This window comes from Lissotriton helveticus, chromosome 7, assembly GCF_964261635.1.
Source record: "Lissotriton helveticus chromosome 7, aLisHel1.1, whole genome shotgun sequence".
NCBI classification, from domain to species: Eukaryota; Metazoa; Chordata; class Amphibia; order Caudata; family Salamandridae; genus Lissotriton; species Lissotriton helveticus.
In genome coordinates this window covers 1,514,755,585-1,514,778,371 of record NC_136068.1, presented here as the reverse complement: position 1 = coordinate 1,514,778,371, position 22,787 = coordinate 1,514,755,585, and the positions used below count along the sequence as shown (strand labels likewise).

The window sequence follows — 22,787 nt, the reverse complement described above, 5'->3', positions numbered from 1 at the left end:
ATTCAGTAGCAGATGTGGGCCCTTTAGAGGACACCGCTCTCCAGATGTCATAGGTATATGGCGTACATCTCTCAAGGGGGATCTCTGATGTCCCTGAGATCACTGGGAGAACAGGAGGCCTGCCGTCCGGCAATTGGAAAGCACACTTCAGGGCGCCACATTTCAGCAGATCTTTGCCCCAGGCCAGCCACTATTCAGAAAGGGCACGTGGTTCCCTTCATGGACAGTAACCCTTCATGTACACAACGAAGTCCTCTGGCAGCGTGAACTACGCAGTCTGGGTTCTTCGGTCCCATGACCCCACAATTGTATCTCACCCTTTTCTGAAGGATGGCAGCAGTAATGTAAATTGTAAATGTAATGTAAATGTAAATTGATACTTGTATGGCGCACTACTCACCCGCAAGGGTCTCAAGGCGCTTGTACGAATACCGCTGTGGAACCCATCCTGGCTTTCCCTGTGAGGTGTCCACTCCTGGGCACCCCCAAGGTGGAGGCCAGGCATCCTTAGCGTTGTGGGGGCCGTTGTGGAGATTAGGCAAGCTATTGCCCAGAGTTGCAGAGTGGGACTCCATGATTGGAATAGGCACCGAGGCGAGAATTATCAGGTCCGTGGAATTTTGAGCCCAAGACCCGCCGAGGCGGGGAATTGAACCCTGGTCCCGGGCTAGACCTCTGCATCAGGGTCTGCCGCTCTAACCATTGAGCCACACTTCTCCAGTAGTTATACTGTTGTGTGTCTATGAAGTTAGGGGTGGTTTAAGGGGTTTCCCTTTGAACCCCTAAATTGTAGGCCTGTCTGCCATGGGGCCATGAAAGACAGATCTTAATCTTTAGTGTGGCCATGATCTGGGCCCTAGAGGCTACATTTCAAAACCTCTCTCGCCAATCTATCACATCCAGCCCTCAAATGGCAGCAGTCTGTCGTTCTAGTGGTATGCTAATAGTTTATGACTGTTTCTGGGGAATGCACAGATGTGCTTCTCTGACCCCTGGTGTCCACCGGGTCCAGGCACCACAATACATAAGACTTCGAGAGCACTGAAATGTCAATATTCTATAATTGACATTTTTAAGCGAGTTACGCTAAAATCCCCTCTTCCACTGGGAAGGGTTTGGCATTGAGAATCCATTGATGGGAAAAATCATGAGGCTTCCCCACTGTAATCCCCTATTGCAGCTCGAAGTAATGTCAACCACTTCCCTGTGCTAGCCTATGGGCAGAGAAAGCCTCCTAGGTAGTGAAAACACACACAGGTATTCCTCGCTACCTGGGCGCATGTGCGCTAGTGGGCACGACCTGCGATGGTAGGTCAGACACATAGTCCCCAGCACCAGAGGTGTAAGTGTGCCCACTGAGTCTACAGCGGCAGACTAGACACGAGTTTACTAATACGAGGGTCAGCGCGCACTCACAGGTCTGCGATGGCAAGGCTGCATACGCAATCATCGGCACCGTAGGTGCAGGTGTGCACGTACAGCGGCCTGCAAAGAAAGGCTGCTCATGAGTTTAATCACGATAGATGCCAGAGCACACTGACCGGTCTGTGATGGCATACTGGCCCATGTGTCAGAACATCGAATCAGCGCCACTTCCCAACACGGGTAGTGTTAGACGGCGACCTGGAGGGTCGGCCGAGCACAGTGATCGCACAGACAGGTAACTTCCCCCCCACAGATGGACACCACACAAAGATCAGGGTAACACCTTTTATAGGCACTTCTGGTAGTAGAGTGGTACGATACAAGGCGATCAGGACACGATGATCCTCTCAATTCTAGTCTCTAGTAAGGGAAGGGGGTAGCGGGACAGTCTTGGTACCCACGGGTACGGAGGTGTAACGGTGATAGCTCACAATCCTCGAGCTCGGTGTTCGGATGGGTCAGACCGCGGCAGCGCCGGCAGGTCCCGAAGAGGTCGTAGGTGGCAACGGGCCGCGGCAGCGCCAGCAGGTCCCAACGAGGATGAAGGTTACAACGGGCCGCGGCAGCGCCAGCAGGTCCCACGAGAATGCAGGTTGCAACGGGCCGCGGCAGCGCCAGCAGGTCCCACGAGGATGGAGGTTACTACGGGCCGCGGCAGCGCCAGCAGGTCCCAACGAGGATGAAGGTTGCAGAGGGCCGCGGCAGCGCCAGCAGGTCCCACGAGGATGAAGGTTGCAGAGGGCCGCGGCAGCGCCAGCAGGTCCCACGAGGATGAAGGTTGCAGAGGGCCGCGGCAGCGCCAGCAGGCAGGACAGTAGTTCACAAGGCAGGGCTGTGGCAGCGCCAGCAGTCCGTCAAGGATGAGTTTGTCGCGGTGTCTCTCGACTCCAGGATACAACTGCCTTCCTGTCCTGGGGCTGCCTCAGTTATAGGTCTGGCGCCCTTTGATGTCCGGACCCTCGCTCTTGGAGGTCGGGAGGTCTGGGATGAGGGAGTCCAGACACCCAGCAGGGGGGTGGAGCCAGCGCCCGAGGAGGCTGGGGTTGCTCGGCACCTGGCGGGGGAGAGCCATCGACACTTCTTTCTCCCATTGACCTGCCAAGTGGTCCGTTCACCTCCTGGGTGGAGGGTGGTGCCGGGATGTCGGGGCCTGGCCAGGCCCAGGGTTGGGGTCGGCCTGAGGCCGCGCGGCCGCGTGGTGCCGTGTCCAAGATGGCGGCTGGGCCGGGCAAGGGTGCTGACGGTGGCCCAGGCCCTGTCCTGCGGGGAGGGAGCAAGCCCTTCAGGTGGCCTGTCCAACATGCGTCCCCCCCAGCTGAAGGCGGGGAGAGTCACCCATCTTCTTGGGGACTTTCCTCGTCGAGGCGGAAAAAGCGGGACAGGCCATCCGCGTTGGCGTGGTCTGGGCCAGGGCGATGCTCCACAGTGAAGTCCATCCCCTGCAGGGAGATGGACCATCGCAACAGTTTGGGGTTCTCCCCCCGCATCTGCATGAGCCATTGCAGGGGCCGATGATCTGTCTGTACCCGGAAATGGGTTCCGAAGAGGTACGGCCGGAGCTTCTTGAGGGCCCATACCACTGCGAAGGCCTCTCGCTCAATGGTGCTCCAGCGCTGTTCTCGGGGCTGTAGGCGTCTGCTGATGAAGGCCACTCGTTGGTCCACTCCTTCGGGGTTCAGTTGGGAGAGGACGGCCCCAATACCATGGTCGGAGGCATCGGTCTGCACGATGAACTCGCGGCTGTAGTCGGGGGCCTGGAGCACAGGAGCGGTGCACATGGCGGCCTTCAGCGCCTCGAAGGCTGCTTGACAGTCGGGCGTCCAGTTGACTCTCTTTGGGCTGTTCTTGGACGTGAGTTCCGTGAGGGGCCCCACAATGCTGCCATAGTCCTTCACAAACCGCCGGTAGTATCCGGTGAGCCCCAGGAAGGCTCGGACCTCTGTTTGTGTCTCGGGGGGTTGCCAGGACCGGATGGCAGCTACCTTGAGTTGGAGGGGGGCCACCAGACCGCTCCCCACTTGGTGTCCGAGGTAGGTCACGGACCCCTGGCCGATTTGGCACTTGCTGGCCTTTATGGTGAGGCCGGCCTGTTGGAGGGCCTGCAGGACCGCTCGGAGGTGGTGGAGGTGGTCTGCCCAGTGGCGGCTGTATACTGCGATGTCGTCCAGGTCGGCGGCGCTGAATTCTTCGAGGCCCGCCAATACCTGGTTCACCAGTCTTTGAAAGGTAGCTGGAGCGTTCTTCATGCCGAAGGGCATCACTCTGAAGTGGTAGTGTCCGTCCGGGGTGGAGAAAGCGGAACGTTCTTGGGCCCTGGGGGTGAGGCCGATCTGCCAGTAGCCCGCTGTCAGGTCAAAGATGCTTAGGTAGCGGGCTGCCCCCATGCGGTCGACTAGTTCATCTGCGCGGGGGATAGGGTGAGCGTCGGTTCGGGTGACCGCGTTCAGCCCCCGATAGTCGATGCAGAATCGGAGCTCAGGTGTGGTGCCCGGTGCCGCGGCCTTGGGGACCAGGACGACCGGGCTGGCCCAGGGACTGTCCGAAGGCTCGATGACCCCGAGGGCGAGCATCTTGGAGACTTCTTCTTGGATGCATGTACGTACCCGATCCGGTACTCGGTACGCCCGGTGTCGGACAGGAGGACTGTCCCCCGTGTCCACGTCGTGCAGGCACCAGGAGGTGACTCCGGGTGCGAGGGAGAACAGGTTTGCGAACGGCAGCAGGAGGGCCCGGCAATCTTGACGCTGCTCTGGGGTCAGGGCCTCGGAGAGTCGGACCCCGTCCACCGAGCCATCCCTTTCCCGAGTCCTCAGTAGGTCAGGGAGGGGCTCGGAGTCTCCTTCCGTACCACTGTCGGTAGCCATCAGCAGGCTGAGTTCTGAGCGCATGAAGTGGGGTTTGAGCCTGTTGGCGTGGAGGACCCGGAGGGGGTTCCGGGGGGACTCCAGGTCGATGAGATAGGTGACGGGACTCCTGCGCTCGATCACCTTGAAGGGCCCCGTCCATTTGTCTTGCAAGGCACACGGTTCGATGGGGGACATCACCCATACCTGCTGACCCGGTTCAAACTCGATGGAGGAGGCATGTTGGTCGTACCACTTCTTCATGTCCTCTTGACTGGCCTCCAGATTGGCTTTAGCGATCTCCCTGAATTTCCGGGTCTGATTGCGGAGGGTCAGGAGGTATTTGTAGACGTCCGGAGGGGTCTTTAGGGGGGCCATCTCCCATTCCTCCTTCACTAGGCTGAGAGGCCCGCGAACGGGGTGTCCGTACAGGAGTTCGAAGGGGCTGAAGCCGAGGGACTTCTGGGGGACTTCTCGGTAGGCGAAGAGGAGGCACGGTAGTAGCACGTCCCACTGGCGGCGTAGGGGTTCTTCCAGCCCCATGATCATCCCCTTGAGGGTGCGGTTGAACCGCTCGACTAGTCCGTTCCCCTGGGGGTGATAGGGGGTGGTGAAGCGGTAAGTGACTCCGCACTGCTGCCAGAGGGATTTCATATACTTTGAAATAAAGTTCGTACCCCTGTCGCTGACGACTTCCCGGGGGAAGCCCACTCGAGAGAAGATCCCCATCAAGGCTCGACCCACTACTGGGGCTGTTATCGTACGAAGGGGGACCGCCTCAGGATATGTATGTATTTGTATGTATTTATTTACTTGATTAAGCGCAACTGCCACCCAAAGGGTACCCTGGTAGCGTGGTCCACCAGGACCAGGATGAAGCGATGCCCCTGTGCTGTTCGGGGGTCCAGGGGCCCCACAAGGTCTATTCCCACCCTTTCGAACGGGGTGGTCACCACGGGGAATGGTTGTAGGGGTGCCTTGAGTTTGCGGCCGCTCTTCCCGCTGGCCTGGCAGGTCGGGCAGGACCGGCAATGGTTGGAGACGTCATTTCTCATTTTGGGCCAAAAAAAGTGAGTCACCAGGCGGTGGTAGGTCTTGTCTTGGCCCAGGTGCCCGGCCAGGGGGACATCATGGGCTAGGTTCAACAGGAAGTCTCTGAAGTGGAGGGGCACCACCAGCACTCGCCCAGCCCCCAGTTCTGCGATTTTCTGTTCGCTGTACAAGAGATCATTGTCCCAATAAACCCAGTGGGCCCCGGTGGTGTCTCCTTGGCTCTGGGTGAGCGCTTGCTGTCGCAATCCCTCGAGGGAGGGGCAGGTCTTTTGCTCCTGCCGGAATTGTTCCTGGGTGGGCCCCCCTTCTTGACGCCACTGAGCCAGGTCGGGAAGCTCGGGGGGCTGTGGGGACCCCTCTGGGGCGGGGTCCGGGTGGTCGGTCTGGAGGAAGTCTTCTTCTGGAGTGATCGAGGGCGGAGGTGCTGCCCATTCTGGTTCTTCTGGTCTAGGGATGGTGCGGGTGGCCATGGACCGGGTGGTTACGCACGCCCAGTCCGGGAGACCCAACATCCCCAGATGCTCTCTTCTTTCCACAGCGGCCCACGGGGAGCTCTCGAGATCGTTCCCCAGGAGGCAGTCTACGGGGGCATCGTCACGGACAGTTACTTTCAGCATGCCGGACACTCCTCCCCATTCGAAGGGGACGCAGGCCATCCGACACAGGCTCTCCGAGTTATCTGCCGATCGGACGGGGCAAAGTACGTTTGGTAGGATTTGTTCTGGGGTCACCAGGTGACAGCGGACGGCCGTCACACTGGCCCCGGTGTCACGCAGGGCCTCGGCCTTGCGCCCATTGATGCTCACCCATTGGCTGTACTTCCGAGTGTTGGCGGGCAGGGGAGTCCGCGGGACCATGTCTCTTCCTCCTAGGCATGCCAGGGTCATGGCGGCGGGTTCCCACTCGAACTGCTCCGACTCATAGGTCTCCGTGTCTTCGGAGACTTGTTCTTCTCCCAGGGCGGCGGCCGCCATCTGGCGGGGCCCGGGGACCTGGTTCTTCGGGCAGGTCGGGTCACTGGCATAGTGGCCGACTCGCTGGCATCGATGACACGTCACGTTAGCTCGGAACCCCGGGCGCATCGGGGGGTTTCCCCGGCCTGCTGGGGCCGGGGTGGCGTTAGTGGGTGCGGCCGGGACGGCGTCTCTGCCCCGGCCCGGGCCTCCTCCTCCTCCTCGGGGACGATGATGACCTTGGTTGGTTCTGTTCTGCTCATTCGGCTCACTCCGGGCCACTCGGGTGCTCTCCCACCGGTCAGCCTCGGTGGCGAGCTGCCGGGGTTCAGTCAATTTACTGTCGAGGAGGTGCTGCCTGAGCTCGACGAAGCAGTTGTTGGAGAGGTGCTCCCACACAATGAGATTGAAGAGTTGTTCGTAAGTGGTTACGTTGTTACCCTTGATCCACCCCTCGAAGGCTCGGCTGAAATAGTTCACGTATTCCAACCACGTCGTACCTGGGATCCGGGTGCAGTTGCGGAACCTCTGGCGGTACATTTCGGGTGTAAGTCCATATCGACTGAGGAGGGCGGCCTTCATGTGGTCATAGGACGTCATTTGATGGTCCGGAAGCTGCAGCAGGGCATCACGACCCTCGTTGACGAATCTCCCCCATAGACCGGCTCCCCAGTCACTTCGAGCGACCCGGTGGGCGGTCATGGCAATCTCATAGGCCTTGAACCACTGCTGTATGTCGTCGTTCCGGTGATATTCTCGGACCACATCCTTGGGGATGTGGACCTTCTGCTCGGTAGGACCCGGGGAGTGCGGTTGCTCGGGCACCCCTAGGTTTTTGTTCAGTTTGCGTATTTCTATCTCCGCTAGTTTGCACTCGTGCTCGTATGCCAGTCTTTTTTCTTCGAGGTCTCTCTGTCTCTGTTTTTCCTCTCGCTCTTCTCTGAGCCGTAAGTGTTCTAAGTTTATTTTTTGTTCCGCCAGTTTCAATTCTCCGTCTAATCTGAGTCGTGCCAAGTCTAACTCGTGTAATCTATTTTTTTCCCGCTCTTGGATCTCTTCACGGGACGGGCCTGTTCTCCGTTCCTCCGTCCGGGTGGTGTTGACTTCCGGGGCTGCGGGGTCCCGGGGGGTTGCGGTATTTGTCTCTGTCCAGGCCTCTAGGGCGTTTTTAAAGTCTTCTTTTGTGCTTAGCCCGGTGGTAGCAATGCCTAAGTCCATGCAAAATTGTTTGAGCTCTCGGTGGTTGTATTCCTCCAGCTTTTCCATCTGGAACTTCTCCGCCGATCCGCTCTCTTTGGTCGTCATTGTGGTTTTAGTCGTAGGGTGAGTTACTGTCTGTACGGTACGCGTTGGTTCGGATCGCGCCGCTAGCCACCAATGTTAGACGGCGACCTGGAGGGTCGGCCGAGCACAGTGATCGCACAGACAGGTAACTTCCCCCCCACAGATGGACACCACACAAAGATCAGGGTAACACCTTTTATAGGCACTTCTGGTAGTAGAGTGGTACGATACAAGGCGATCAGGACACGATGATCCTCTCAATTCTAGTCTCTAGTAAGGGAAGGGGGTAGCGGGACAGTCTTGGTACCCACGGGTACGGAGGTGTAACGGTGATAGCTCACAATCCTCGAGCTCGGTGTTCGGATGGGTCAGACCGCGGCAGCGCCGGCAGGTCCCGAAGAGGTCGTAGGTGGCAACGGGCCGCGGCAGCGCCAGCAGGTCCCAACGAGGATGAAGGTTACAACGGGCCGCGGCAGCGCCAGCAGGTCCCACGAGAATGCAGGTTGCAACGGGCCGCGGCAGCGCCAGCAGGTCCCACGAGGATGGAGGTTACTACGGGCCGCGGCAGCGCCAGCAGGTCCCAACGAGGATGAAGGTTGCAGAGGGCCGCGGCAGCGCCAGCAGGTCCCACGAGGATGAAGGTTGCAGAGGGCCGCGGCAGCGCCAGCAGGCAGGACAGTAGTTCACAAGGCAGGGCTGTGGCAGCGCCAGCAGTCCGTCAAGGATGAGTTCGTCGCGGTGTCTCTCGACTCCAGGATACAACTGCCTTCCTGTCCTGGGGCTGCCTCAGTTATAGGTCTGGCGCCCTTTGATGTCCGGACCCTCGCTCTTGGAGGTCGGGAGGTCTGGGATGAGGGAGTCCAGACACCCAGCAGGGGGGTGGAGCCAGCGCCCGAGGAGGCTGGGGTTGCTCGGCACCTGGCGGGGGAGAGCCATCGACACTTCTTTCTCCCATTGACCTGCCAAGTGGTCCGTTCACCTCCTGGGTGGAGGGTGGTGCCGGGATGTCGGGGCCTGGCCAGGCCCAGGGTTGGGGTCGGCCTGAGGCCGCGCGGCCGCGTGGTGCCGTGTCCAAGATGGCGGCTGGGCCGGGCAAGGGTGCTGACGGTGGCCCGGGCCCTGTCCTGCGGGGAGGGAGCAAGCCCTTCAGGTGGCCTGTCCAACAGGTAGGAAGGGCACACTCACTTTCACACTGTATTTACTGTGGGAAAGAGTCTAGAGCCCAGAGGCCACACAAGAGAATTAGCAAACCCCAGATGGAAAAAGCAAAACATTTAGGGAAACGCTACCTGAAGAGTATCAGTCCAACGCTTACTGACTCGGTTTTTAGTGTCTTTCAATCATAGCACATTTAAGTAAAAAAAGTACGAAAATGAACCGCTCATCTTTATTATTAACAATTGTATAATCAATATGCTCTCTAAGATATGCAAAAAAAACATTAACTGCCATGACTTTCCCAGGATCATCCCCAGAAAACTCCAATTGCACAATTTTGCCGACATACAACGAAGAAAATGTTGTTAATTACAAAAAATATTTAAAGTATGTTTAAGCAGGAGAACATGAATCTATGAATGTACTTTTACGTTTTTTGCGAAGCAGAATGAAAAAATAAAAGTACCCATAACATTCTCAGGAATATGTCTACAATCCTCCAACTGTCACAGCTTTCTAGCTATAATTGGAAAATGTGTGATTTCCAAAAATACATAAAATTACATTAATGCAGGAGAGTAAGTCTTTGAACGCATTCTACATTTTTATGTGAATCTGGCCCATGGTCTATCTGAACATATTTATGGGCATATTTATGAGAGCTCTGCTTCATGCTTGCACAAACCAACGTGGTACCTGATTTTATTTTTATATTTGTAAAGCACGAACTAAGGCCTGACAAAAAAGACAAAGAAACTGATCTACGAAGAGGTAAGAATAAGGTCTTATTGATTAAAAAGCCAAGTTGTAGGAGCTTTCCTGAATGGGAGCAGTTCGGAAGAGTTCTGAATAGTTTTTTAGGTGCAAAGGAAGAGTGTTCCACAGTTTAGACACAGTAATTACAAAATGTCTGCCTTGCTAGTTGGCCAACCTGAACCCAGGTACCGCTACGAGGTTCGCAGTAGAGGAGTGAAAAGCTGTGAGGAGGACATACCAGCAGAACCTGTGATTTAGATACTCGGGTCCGGAGTCGTGTATGGCACTTAGGGCCAGATGCATCAAGCAAAAAAACGGTCGCAAAGGGGCAGATTCTCAGAATCTGCCCCTTTGCGACCAGTATTTTTGCATTTGGGATGCATCATCCCAAATGCAAAAATCGCAAATAGAGAATTCGCTAAATTGCGATTGTTTGCATTTAAGGAATCTCAAATTGAGATTCCTTAAATGCAATGCATGAAAGTTTCAAAAATAGCGAATTCGCTAATAGGGCACGCAAATTACCACGAAGTACAACTTCATGGTAATTTGCAAAAACTTTGAAAAATGCACTTTTGTGCATATTTCAAAGTTTCATGTTGCGCACACACATGCCCTAAGGGCATGTGTGTGCGCAACATATGTGCATAGATCAAAATCAGGGGTGCAACAGGGTGTCATTTTGACACCCTTGCACCCTTGAATTTGCATGAGCAATTTGCGAGTACCTACTGGTACTCGCTAATTGCTCATGCAATCTCCAATACATTCCTATGGGCCTGTAGGCCCACAGGAATGAATGGGGAGGTATTCATTAATTGCGACTCCCAATTTGTGAGTCGCAATTAAGGAATTCTAAGGAATCGCTATTTTTGTAGTGATTGCTTGATGCATTCCATTTTGCTATTCCTTATTAGCGATTCCTTATTTTTCGCTAATAAGGAATCGCAAAATGGATGCTTGATGCATCTAGCCCTAAAGGTGATGAACAAAGGCCCACATGCATCAAGCATTTTTGTAGTCGCAAACGGTGCGATTCCTTAAAATCGCCGTTTGCGAATGCAAAAGTGCTTTTTGGGATGCATGAAGCAATTTTAGAATTCGTAACATGTTTGCGAGTTCTAAAATTGCGGGTGCTTTTAAGAAGTCGCAGATGTGCGATTTCTTAAAAGCAATGCATCATTAAATTTAAAACTGTAAATTCGCAATTAGGGTTTCAAATTTACCGAGTGGTTGAACCACTCGGTAAATTTGGAAAAAGTGTTTAAAATGCTGAAAATGTTTTTTTTTCAACATTCATGTTTCACACACACATGTCCTTAGGACATGTGTGTGTGAAACATGATGCGAAAAATACATTTCAGGGGTGCATGGGGGGGTCCTTTGGACCCCCCCCTGCACCCATGAAATTTTCAAAGTGCCACTCGCAATTTGCTAATGCCTTCCCATTGACTCCTATGGGCCTTTTGGCCCATAGGAATCAATGGGAATTGCGAAAATTAACTTAAGAATTCGGTATTCATTTGGGATTCGGTAAAAATTGCGATTTTTACCGAATCACAAATGAATACCGAAAATAATGATGCATAGCATTTTGCACTTCTTAATTTGCGATTCCTTATTTTTTGCAAATTAGGAAGTGCAAAATGTCACAATGATGCATGTGGGCCAAAGAGTTTAAAATCCATCCGCTTCCTTATGGGTAGCCAGTGAAATGAAATAAGTGCCTCATTGGCAGACTGGTGTCTGGGGATCCCTAATAGGAGTCAGGCTGACACTCTCTGGAAGATCTGTAGTTCACAAAGAAGTTGTTTCTGAAGATTAGAAAACAAAGAGTTGCAATAATCTAACTTGGACAGAACGAGAGCAGGGGTCAATGTTTTTGGACAGAACGAGGGCAGAGGTCAATATTTTTTGAAGCTCGTGAGGTATAAAAGGAAACACTTTCTAAGCAGTTTTCGAGTTAGGAAGGTGGAGGAAGTGGTGGCATTAATCTGGTTTTGAAAGATAAGAGTGGCATCAATAATGATTCCCAAGTTTTTAGCTTTGGTGGCGGGTTTGGGAAGCACACCTAATACTTGTGTCCACCAACTAGGTGACCTGAAGGATGGATGTATTCTTACCGAAGAGGAGGACCTCGGTTTTACCCGAGTTCAGTTTTAGGTGTGACGCAAACCTCTATGTCAGATTTATGAAGTCATGTAAAGCCAAATTGCGTGGCTTTGAATGGGTTCAAAAATCTGTAGCAACGCAGCGTAAATTGCTCCATTGCTTTATCCTGTACAAGGGAGGCATTCCATTGGAATTGCAGTGGGTGTTCCCATAAAACTGCCTTGGTTTTTGACACATTCCCAGATCTACAAGGACTTATAAACCTGGGAATGTGCCAAAAAGATGCGCCTCCCAAGGAGAGGTGTAATGAGGAGAAATATATTTATTCCTCCTCGTTTTTCTACTTTCTATGGGTGCTGCATTCTTCAGCATACATAGAAAGAGGAAAAAGCCTCTCAGGATTGTTTTTGGGCCGGAAAGTGCCACTTCATAGACAAAAACAATCCCAACTACACTACAAATACCACTGCACCACGGTGCAAGGGTGCATACATTGGCGCTAGGCTGCCAAAATGACGCTAGCAGAGGTGGAATGGACATGAATGATCCGTATCCAGCCCTTTCCCTGTGACGCAGGGCAGCACAGCAAGGTAACTCTGTGACTTGCTGCACTAACCTGTGCCACAAATTTTCATATATATGGCCCTGAGGATCTAATTAAAGGTGGTCCGTTAGCTTACGATCCCTGTGCAAACACAATTACCACGTGCAATAAAGTACACACCCTTTGATAAATGTCAGCAGGTCAACCCTTACAGGAGACTTGCAGATTTTTGTGCAGTACGTACCAATATCTGCACGTTATTCCGCAACAAGTTGGAATACACGATAATTATTGCATCTGAGAAATTCTGAACTGCTCTCTGTCGGACTTTATCGGATGTGATAATTATTGCATCCGACAAGGACCGCTCATTATCATGCCCCAGTTATTCTATAGTTGAGGGTTCTTCCAGGCTAGAAAACATCATGGGCTGGTTTCAAAGTTTACTTGTTAAAAGACTAACCACAACAATTGCAATGCTGTGCAAAACGCTAATGTCAGATGCTATAAAGTTCGTGCAGCTTTTTTTATAACTGACCTCATATGTTATTATGAAATGTACCTGCTGTCATATGCACTTTACATACATAGGATGAGTTAAATACCATGTTCTATGTATCTTTTATGTGTCTTATATGTCTTCTCTTGAAAAAGGACGATCTACTGCGAAATGAGACTCTCCAAATCATATAAAAGTGAATACCACAGCAGCAGTATCTCTCCTTTTAGTTATATCATACTCTTGTGGCAGTGAACAAATACGCATTCAGTTAGGAAAATCGTATTAGCGTAAGAGACATTTAAACATACACAAACATTCATACCTTCTTGACAAGGTACCACCATGCCAGGTTTTGCAGACTCTAAGCTTTGGGAGTTTGGCTGCTGCAGATCATCCACTGGGTGCTGCTCATTCCAGTCTTCTTTCAACTTCTCCAGGTTTGTGGCCCATTTCTCGGTCAAAAGTGCCTCTGATGCAGGAGTCTGATCCTCTGATGCAAGAAGGCAAAGAGAACTGGAAGGTGCCCTGGAGACTTCCCTGAGGCCTGCAAACAAGAATAATGGTTTTAAATACTGTCCTAATTGTGGATGATCACATTCAGAGTGAGCATGAAACGGATGCAGAGATGAACTGAAAATATTGGGTGATGTGGGAAATTCTTCACATAGGGTACACACACTCTTGTTCCGGATAAGTATTCAACTCAACATCTTTCAGCTTTTAGGTGCCCTTGGAACAATGTAGATGGCTAGTGTTTATGTCTTGATCAGTTTCAGTCCGTGTAAAACCACATACTAATAATGACTAAAGGTGCATCAACATACAGCATGAATGCCGGAGGTTTATGACTACCATAATACATGTCCTCTAACTCAAGGATGTCACAAATGCTAGAAAGATGCTAAAAACGCTGCCCAGTGTGATAAGTAGTCATATTGTAACAAGCAGTGGGCATCTTTCCTTTGCAAACAAAATGCCAAAAATAAATAGTTAGGGAATACTATTACAGATGGTTGTGGGTCATGGGCTGAGATGCAGAGAATGGAAGGGCCAAAAGATGGATGGGATAGTAAAAGTGCTGATAGATGAAAGGGCAAGTGGATAGAAGGATGATGAATGGACAGATATATTAAAAGAGGGAAAGAGTCTATAAAAGAGTGAAAAGATGGATGGAAATGAGGATTGATAGAGAGTGATTAATAGATATACAGGTGAAAGAATGGATGGAATGGTGAAGGAATTGACAGATGAAAGGATAACTACCTAATAGGGTGAAATGATTAATGGACAAATGGAAGGGAGGAGGGTGCAAGGAAGAATGGTTTGCTCGCTTAGCCGCTCTCTGTGTTTAGAGATGTGGTGAAAGTGGGGGTCTTGAATATTCTGGTTATTCCCCTGTTTATGATACAATATTTATATCAAACTATATTACGACTACAATAGTCTGGAACTACACCTCAGTAGGGTCTATGTCACATGCTATGGCATTTAAGTCCTTCAGTGTGAAAGTGCTGTAAAACATGTTACTGATCCCCATCTCAGTGAATACTACGCAGGTAGACCTAGACAGAAGACAAGAAGGACTGAAGCCTGTGCCATGTAGGTAACACAGGAAGGGATCTTACTTGTTTGCTCCAGTATAGTTATCAATTTTAAGGTTGATAATGGGTCCCCTGACTTGGTATGTCACTAACATGCTTCAGTCGAAACAGCAAACTCTTGCACTATAGGCGCAATACCCTGATAGCAAGAGTTCAGCCCACCCCAATTAAGGCCTAACGCTGCCCATATACACCATTGGCATCTCTTTAAAAGCTCAGGTCTCACTGCCACTAAGATGCAGAGGAGGTGTTTAAAAAAATGAGGCTTGGCAGTAAACTCCGCTCTGTTCGCAGAGTTTTCTGCATTCGGCAGAGGTCGCAGAGTGTAGAAAACTCCGCTCCGCGTAGTGCAGCAAAGTTTTTTCCCTGCTTGCGAACGGTAAGTTGGCGAGTGCAACCTGCCGCTCGGGTAGAATTTCTACCCGAGCGGCAGGTAGATCAGCGCGAACGTCAGGTCGCACTGCACTCCGCCACTTGCGGAACTCTGTAGAATGTTTTTGTCACTTCGCAGAGTTCCACGTACCAAAACTCTGCGAACTACGCCCAGGCCTGCCAAAAATTTGATCTCTTATCCATCTTGAAATGACAGAAAAACAACATTAGTGACCTGAAGGGAGCTCTCACTAGTCCAAGTCTGTTTTACATGGGGCCATCTGGCCTGTGCATGCAAAGCATAAAAACATGAGCATAAAAAACAAATTCATATCACAAGAGGGAAAAAAGTGCACGTAATTTGAAATACGGGAAAAAGAAGTGGAGGAGGTGCTCTATATTAAAACAGGAATATACAAACTAGAATAGGGCAAAATAAAAAAGACGTGAAAAGGGACACATTTTTTGCAAACAACTTATCGCTGGTCTTAAGTTGGGAAGGGATATTGGCCAAAGAACTACACTCGCCTAATATCCAGTCGTAATGTAGTTTACCAATGCATCCGAGGTAAGTAAGAGCCATTAAACCTAGTAAGTAATTATAATCAAAGTATGGGGGGATGCATTTGACACACACTTGTCATTATGTGCTAAATGCATATTCTAATGCAACATATATAAGATTCCATAAATAAGGGTAATGTCTGAGTTTAAATACTGATAGCTGCTTTTTAATCACAAGGAAAGCAATAGTCCGACGTACCATGTGATGACCTGTCTTTTTCTCATGACAGGAACTCAACCCAGAATGTATTCCCTAGAAGCTTCCTGACAACGATAAGGGCTATGGGCCACATATACGTATCTTTTTTGTTATCGCAGAATCAGGCCATTTACGACCACAAAAGTGCCTTTTTGTATGTAAAGAACACTATTTTGCAATTCAGTAACCTTTTACTGAATCGCAAAATGGGTTAGCGATTCGGTATTAGGAAGGGGCGTGTGAAGAGATTCCGTTCCTAATATCGACTCACAGTGGAAGGTAAGAATGTTTTGCAATCGAAATGCGGTTGCAAAATATTCACATTGTGCCACCAACTTGAAGTTGGTGGTAACCCATTTGCAAGCAGGAAGGGGACCCAGAGGGGACCTTTTTAGGTCTCGGCTAGCATAGGCTGCGCATGCGCAGTCTCGCTGGCGAGATCCTATGTCTCAGAGTAGCGAGGCTTAAACCCGCCCCTCTTCTCCATTGGCTGGCCTCCTAAACGGCGGCCAGCCATTGCAGAAGAGGTCTCTGTGACGATCTCTTTTCGCTGTAAGCCCCGTCCTTTTCGGATTGAGGGGCGTGTTTTTTTCATTTCTTTCTCGAAAGAAAAACACGCCCCACCAGTCTGAAAAGGACGGGGCTTACAGTGAAAACAGAACAGATCAGAAAAGTTGGTAGCGCCCATTTCTATTGAAAGCGATTTACGTATGCATTGGATGACGTTGCGCTCATGTACTTGGTTTAACGCCCTCTTGAACGTTGGACAGCCTGACCCACAGAGCTACTAATGGTTCCATGATCTTACGTACTTTATCAGATTGAAAGTTAGCTGCTAAAGGAGTTTATGATTCTTCCAAATTAATGAGGGCAACCAATCTCTCCTGTTCTTCATTGTGGATAGTCAAAAAAAAGTTTAATTCAGTTGCAACATATGCAGTTTGTGTTGCACTGGCTTTAATATGGCTAAACTGGGGATGCGCTTATTTGTAGGCCGCCGGTGAATGCACAGAAATGAAGAGCGCTAAGAGGCGCCATACCCTTGTTGACTTCAATTGCAGGACATTCCTCGCACGTCACTGACTGGGAGAAAAGCATCCTCTGCCAAGAGCGTAGAGAGACCGCGGCGCTCAGCCAGTGACGTCAGCATCCGCAGCGCATTGCCATCATAGGCAGGAACCGAGAGGCAGCGTGGGCACGCTGCTCACGTCAGGGCCACGCTGGGGGCAGGCAGGGCTGGGCGTCCATGGCTGTGGCGCTCAGACTGTGCAGGCCGAGCTCAGGAGTCGCCCCGATACCAAACTCCATCAGCGCGAGGACACCATTGCGGTCACCCTAGGAAAACATCCACTGCACAGATAGAGTTCAGAGGGTGCAGCGAAACCTCACGCTAGTCAGGGTCGGGCAAACAATACTGCCCCCAAATGCGGGTTGGGTAAGTTTTTTATATAGCGCAAACTCGATTTGGAGGTACTGGGGCGTTTTAACATGAGCACCAATTGCATTATTCGTCACAAAGCAGGGCGTTGGCTGCTGGAAGGGTAGGCGGAACAGGGGGCTGGACGGGGAGGTGGCAAGTCCCCCTCCTGTCGTCCGACAATTCCTTGCTGCTCTCTGGCGGCGGAACGAGGACAATGCAATATCGTGGTTTTTGGGCGCAGACAGAGTATCGAGGAGCAGTGGAGGGTGGGGTGGGATCACGACATCGCTCCTCTGAAGCCCTCATGGAACACTGAGGGCCAGAGGAGGTGCAGCGTGCTGGCCCACCTCTGATCGCAGTGATCCGGGCTCAGTGGTAGGTGCTGCCGCCGTCACTGTCCTGGCCAGGGTAATTGTGAAGAGAGAGCATCTCTGCCGACTCAACTGTGACAATGATATCAACTAGCTATATTTTCTTGAGAAATGTGTGGTGGACTACAAACATGAGTGCGAAGTAAATGTGCGCTTGACACTTGTATACGTTAGCGATCATATTATCTTGCTTTTAACACACACTAACCTGGGACCGCCCGTGGACCTGAAACATACCTATTGTGTTTTTTGTATATGTATACCAGCCCATGCTATGTAAATACATGTCTACAGCACTTTTAGCACTACCTTTCTCTAAATGACTCACTTAAGATGCCAGTACAATTAGCACATCTGTGTCTGGCCCTATACCTGTGTGAGTCTGACATAGACTTGTTTTTAATCGCTCTAGATTCACTGGTAATGAGGGTGACCTACTTATGTGAAACTCTTTTTTTGTCCGGTTCGCGATTGCTGCCTGTTAACTCAATGGGGACCTAAGATCAATATTTGACACTTTTACTTTTCTAGTATTTAGGTGCTTTTGACTCCCTAGGGGCTAGTGTCGTGCTTGCGACTCAGATTGACATGCTTGTGACCCATATGGACATGTTAATGGACTACTGTAGACTTGCCTGTCACCCGTTCTGTAGGTAGGTATGACCTAAATATTTGACGCCTACATCGAAACACTCCTGTATCAGCATTGCGTATGGCCCTTTAACATATGAAAGCTGCTGAAGCATTCCTATATACCTGCCCCGTCAAAACGTGACTGTATCCCCGCTGGCGTTCTTGTGTCTCGACAAAGACGCCTGTCTCTTATAGACAGGTTTTCACAGCTCCTCCTTACATATCTGTAGAAGAAGTACTTCTGCCTTTATTTGGCCCTTAGAGGTCTTCAGGGTTTTCTGAAGCCCAAACAGCTTGCAATTTGTGCCTTAAACTATGCATTTATCTGGGGAGCAAATAAAAGGTTCACGTTGAATCTGATTGAGAGTTTTGTTGTTTACTTTCCTTGAGATGCTTCTAGGTTACTCTTGGTCTTGAGTGACAGCACAATAAAACAAAAAGGCTACGGATACCGGTGCCCTTAGCATTAGTTTCTCATGTGTTTTTGTTCAGCTTAGGTAGAGGGATTCTTATTCATCCAATAGCAGATGATGTCGAAGACATTTGGTGACATATGAGTCGGTCACAAACATTCTTCTGCTGGAAAATAATCTGGGTACCACTGACTACATTTGAAAGGACTTTTAGTATTGCCCCATCATTTGTCAGTCCGGACAGGGAGAAAGTGAAACGTGGTAGTAACAAGGGATCCAGGGAAACGTTGCCTGAATGAAGCTAGTGATGATCCAGTCACACCCGAGTTGGATGGCCCAAGTGAAACATTTTACTCTGAGGTAGGTGAATAGAAGAGGGTGCAGTGACCCCTCTAGGAATGCAGTTAAAGGAATTAGGGGGCAGCTGTACAAATATTTTGTCATAAAATACTGCCCCGCAAGTGCAACAGCCGGTGGAGAGGTAACACAGAGGGGGCACGAGGCACATTGTCGGTGCCTGCCCCCGCCGCATGTCAGCCCCGCGTGCAGCCTCCCAAGAGCCCAGACTGCGATTGAACCCCCACCGGAGGAGCATCTCAGGAGAGCCGGTTTGTGGGGCTCAACATAGTCCGTGTTGGGGAGGAAGAGTCAGAGCGGCCCCATCTGGCAGCGGGCCACTCCACCATTGTTGGGCAGTTCCTGGAGTGCTCCACAGTCCTGTGGGGCCGGTTCTGTTCTTGTGTTGTGTGTGGCTCTGTGTGTGTGGCTCTGTGTGTGTAGCTCTGTGTGTGTGTGGCTGTGTGTGTGTGTGGCTGTGTGGCTCTGTGTGTGTGTGGCTGTGTGTGTGTGTGGCTGTGTGGCTCTGTGTGTGTGGCTCTGTGTGTGTGTGTCTGTGTGTGTGTGTGTGTGGCTCTGTGTGTGTGTGTGTGTGTGTCTGTGTGTGTGTGTGGCTCTGAGTGTGTGTATGTATGGGTGTGTATGTGTGTGTGGCTCTGTGTGTGTGGCTGTGCGTGTGTGTGGCTGTGTGTGTGGCTGTGAGTGTGTATGTGGCTCTGTGTGTGTGGCTCTGTGTGTGTGGCTCTGTGTGTGTGGCTCTGTGTGTGGCTCTGTGTGTGTGTGGCTCTGTGTGTGGCTCTGTGTGTGTGTGTGTGTGTGTGTGTGTGTGTGTGTCTGTGTGTGTGGGTGGCTCTGGGTGTGTGGCTCTATTAATCAACTAGTCACTCTCTACTAACTATTAACCCCTTCGACGCTCATGACGAGCTGAGCTCGTCATGAGTTACGCCTCTCGTACACTCATGACGAGCTCAGCTCGTCATGCACCGCGGGGTTTTGAAAACCGCCGCGTATAGCGGGAAAGCCGCTAGTGCGCATGCGGTTAATCACTGCTAATACTCTACTACTCTCTAATGCTTACCTATTGCCATTGTAAATGACAATACCATATATTTATCGGTTTAAAAAAAAAAACAATAAATGAAAAAAATGGCATTTGCAATGACAATAGCTCTAACTTTATCAAAAACGAGACCATTGCATTGTAAATGCTTGTTAAATGTATGCAAAAAAGTTTTCTAAGAGCCGGCAGTAGTCCCACGTACCACTGCCTATTCTTAAAAAAAATGAAAAGAAAACTTTTTATTTTTGTTTTTGAAACTCATCCCGTTTTCCCCTTTAAGGAAAATGGACTACATTAAAAAAAAAAAAAGTTGCTTTAATTAAAAGCAAGCACAGACATGGTGGTCTGCTGTCTGTCCCCAGCAGGCCACCATCCTTGTATTTTCAGCGATTCTTAGTGGGTTGCAAATTGTGACCTACCTCATGAATATTAATGAAGTATGTCAATTGCGAACCCATTAGGAATCACTAAATGTTTAATAGACCCATTAGCACATAGGTGTTTGCGATTTCCTAATAGCAAATTGCAAAAATTTGCTATTAGGAAATTTCGAAATGAAACCTACGTATATGTGGCCCGAGAAGCATGAAGCATTTTACAGGTTGCAAACAGCCCAAAACTGCAAAGTTCCATAGTTTCTTTTTAAACGCATCCAGTTTTCCCTTAAAGCAAACGGGCTAAAAGCACGAAAATATAATTGTTTTTTTAAAAAGCAATCATTAAAAAGCAATCACAGACATGATGATCTGCAGAGTCCAGAAGGCCACAATCCCTGCGACGGCTGCGATTCCTAATGAGACCTACCTCCTTAATATTCACGAAGTAAGTCTATTTCCGACACACCAGGAATCGCTATTGAAACTCAAAGCAGTTTCGTACATTAGAAAGACCGATTTTCTAATTGCAATTTGGAGTGAATCGCAATTAGAAAATCGGTATTCCTAAGTTAGTACATCTGGCCCTTATAAGTCTCATCGGCTCTTACTATGTCCGCCTGACCCTTTTCTTCCACTCGACCTTTCTAGCAATGGGACTTATTGCTTTAATTCTCCCAGCCACAGTGATAGAGACGTTCAAGTCGCAGATTTATACCCAAAATTACCCAACTCTAGATACCTTGATGACTGCAGTTCACTACCTCAGCCAGATAGCGCCTTTATTTATTTATTTATTTATTAATAACATTTATAAAGCGCTAACAAAGGCCCGTAGGCGTCTCGGCGCTAAAGTATCTGCAGAAATCAACCCAAGAGGGAAGCACAGTGTTTATTAAATTACGGGCTGCGTTTACTGATAAAAAAGCCAGGTCTTAAGTTGTTTACGAAAGGACCATAGTGAAGGGCTTGTTTTAATAGAGTAAGGCAGGGAGTTCCAGAGCTTGGGGGCAGACACCAGAAATCTTCTGTCACCCCATGCGACGGTTTTGGTCCGAGGAATCACAAGGTCGTTTAGACTGGAGGAGCATAGGGTTCTGGAAGGCCAGTAGGGGGTGAGATTTTGGGCCAGGAAGGCTGGTCCCAGTTGATGCAAGGCTTTGTAGACTATACAGAGGGATTTGAATTGTATCCTATTTCTGATAGGTAGCCAATGTAAGTCTTTGATGGTATTAGAAGCAGATTGATATTTGGGAAGTCTTCCCAATAGCCTAGCAGCGGCGTTTTGAACAATTTGCATTTTGTTCAGAACTCCTTCCTGAGCATTTAAAAACAAGGCGTTGCAGTAGTCAAGGGTGGACAGTACCAAAGAAGAAACCAAGGTTTTGCCCGCTGCATCGGGAAGGAAGGGGAGGATTTTTTTGATAAGTCTAAATGTAAAAAAGGCCGAGGAGGTGATCTGGTTGGCATGTGAAAGAAAAGTGAGGCGATCATCAAAAATGACTCCCAAATTCCTGACTCTGCCAACCGGCTCGGGAGGAGGGCCAAAAGACGAAGGCCACCAACGCGGGGACCATTCCAGGATCAAGTGCCCAAAGATTACTACTTCCGTCTTTTCGGAATTCAATTTTAGGTACAACTGTATTACTTTTTCACCATGCCTGTGCTACAGTGTATTACATCTATATTATGGACCGCACATGTATAGGCTTTATTTTATCACAGATTATTAAGAGAGTGATCAGACACTTACACCTCCCCTGTACAATCTATAAAAGTATGCTACTCATTAGATAATATATGATGTGTGATTACGTGTGCTGTGCCGCACTTAGTGTGCTCATGTTATGTAGACATAACAAGATTATTAGTTCAATAAAAATCATTAGAATTTTATCTCGCCCAAGTTTTCATTTCTTTAGTTTTTCTATTTAGGTCGAGCTGGTGTTAGCAGCGCAAAGAGCTGCGTACAGCGAAAGATCATTTGTTATCCACTTGCTGGGAAAGTGGGACAGGGGATGGGCACGTGCAGGGCCATCGGAGATATGACGATGTGTGCGCGCACGTACAGCCACGCGCCGTGCACATCTCCTGTCCCACTTTCAGAGCAAGTCAGCCTCCTGCAATGAACAATCAAACATGCGCGCACACACACACATACACACACATACACACACGCGCACACACACACATACACACACGCGCACGCCGGGGGAGGGAGGGTGGAGTCTGCATCTATGGGAGTGATCGAGAGTGGATTCCAGAGCCCGCTCCTACATGGGCCCCCGCAGGGCCTCCCTCTCACCAGCTTCCGATAGCCGCTCCTCACCGGGTAGCTGCTGTTGGGGACAATCATTCCTGGAGCGCCCAGTCCTCAGCTACCGATGGGTGGGCGGGCGGGGGCGGCATGGCCAGGGGCTCCCGAGCAGGGACAGGCTGACAACTTCCAGCCTGCTAACTTTCTGCGGCTCCGGCGGGGCCTGCGATGGGCTGCGAGAGCGGCGGCTGCGGTACATGGGCAGGGCAGGGCACAGGAGTTGGAGCCCGAGCAGTATTTGGTATCCCATACAGTCCCGTAGCCCCTGCCCTTCGGCCGCCTCCGGGGCTCCGCCCTGCTAGCGCGCCATTGGCTGAGCGTCCCTCAGCGCTGGCTCATCCCCAGAGCTCCCTGCTAGTCCCACCCCTTACCGAAAGGAGTGTCTGGAAGTTTCTACTTAGCAGTCCGTTCTAGGCCCCAAACCCCTATGCTAATGACTTGTTCCAGGTTGAAGGTCGTCTGCTGCTGCTGCTTTGTGTCAGTGCATTATTTAGTTG

The 22,787-nt window shown here is 50.3% G+C and overlaps 1 protein-coding gene across 1 annotated transcript in view; it reads right to left on the bottom strand.

Annotated features, from left to right (window-relative positions):
- Positions 1–22,787, bottom strand: part of LOC144770439 (uncharacterized) — a 226,810-nt gene that overhangs the window by 192,509 nt on the left and 11,514 nt on the right. The window contains exon 3 of the mRNA XM_078654957.1: positions 12,953–13,174. Coding sequence (XP_078511083.1) covers positions 12,953–13,174 — 222 coding nt within the window. The remainder of the gene's footprint in view (positions 1–12,952; positions 13,175–22,787) is intronic.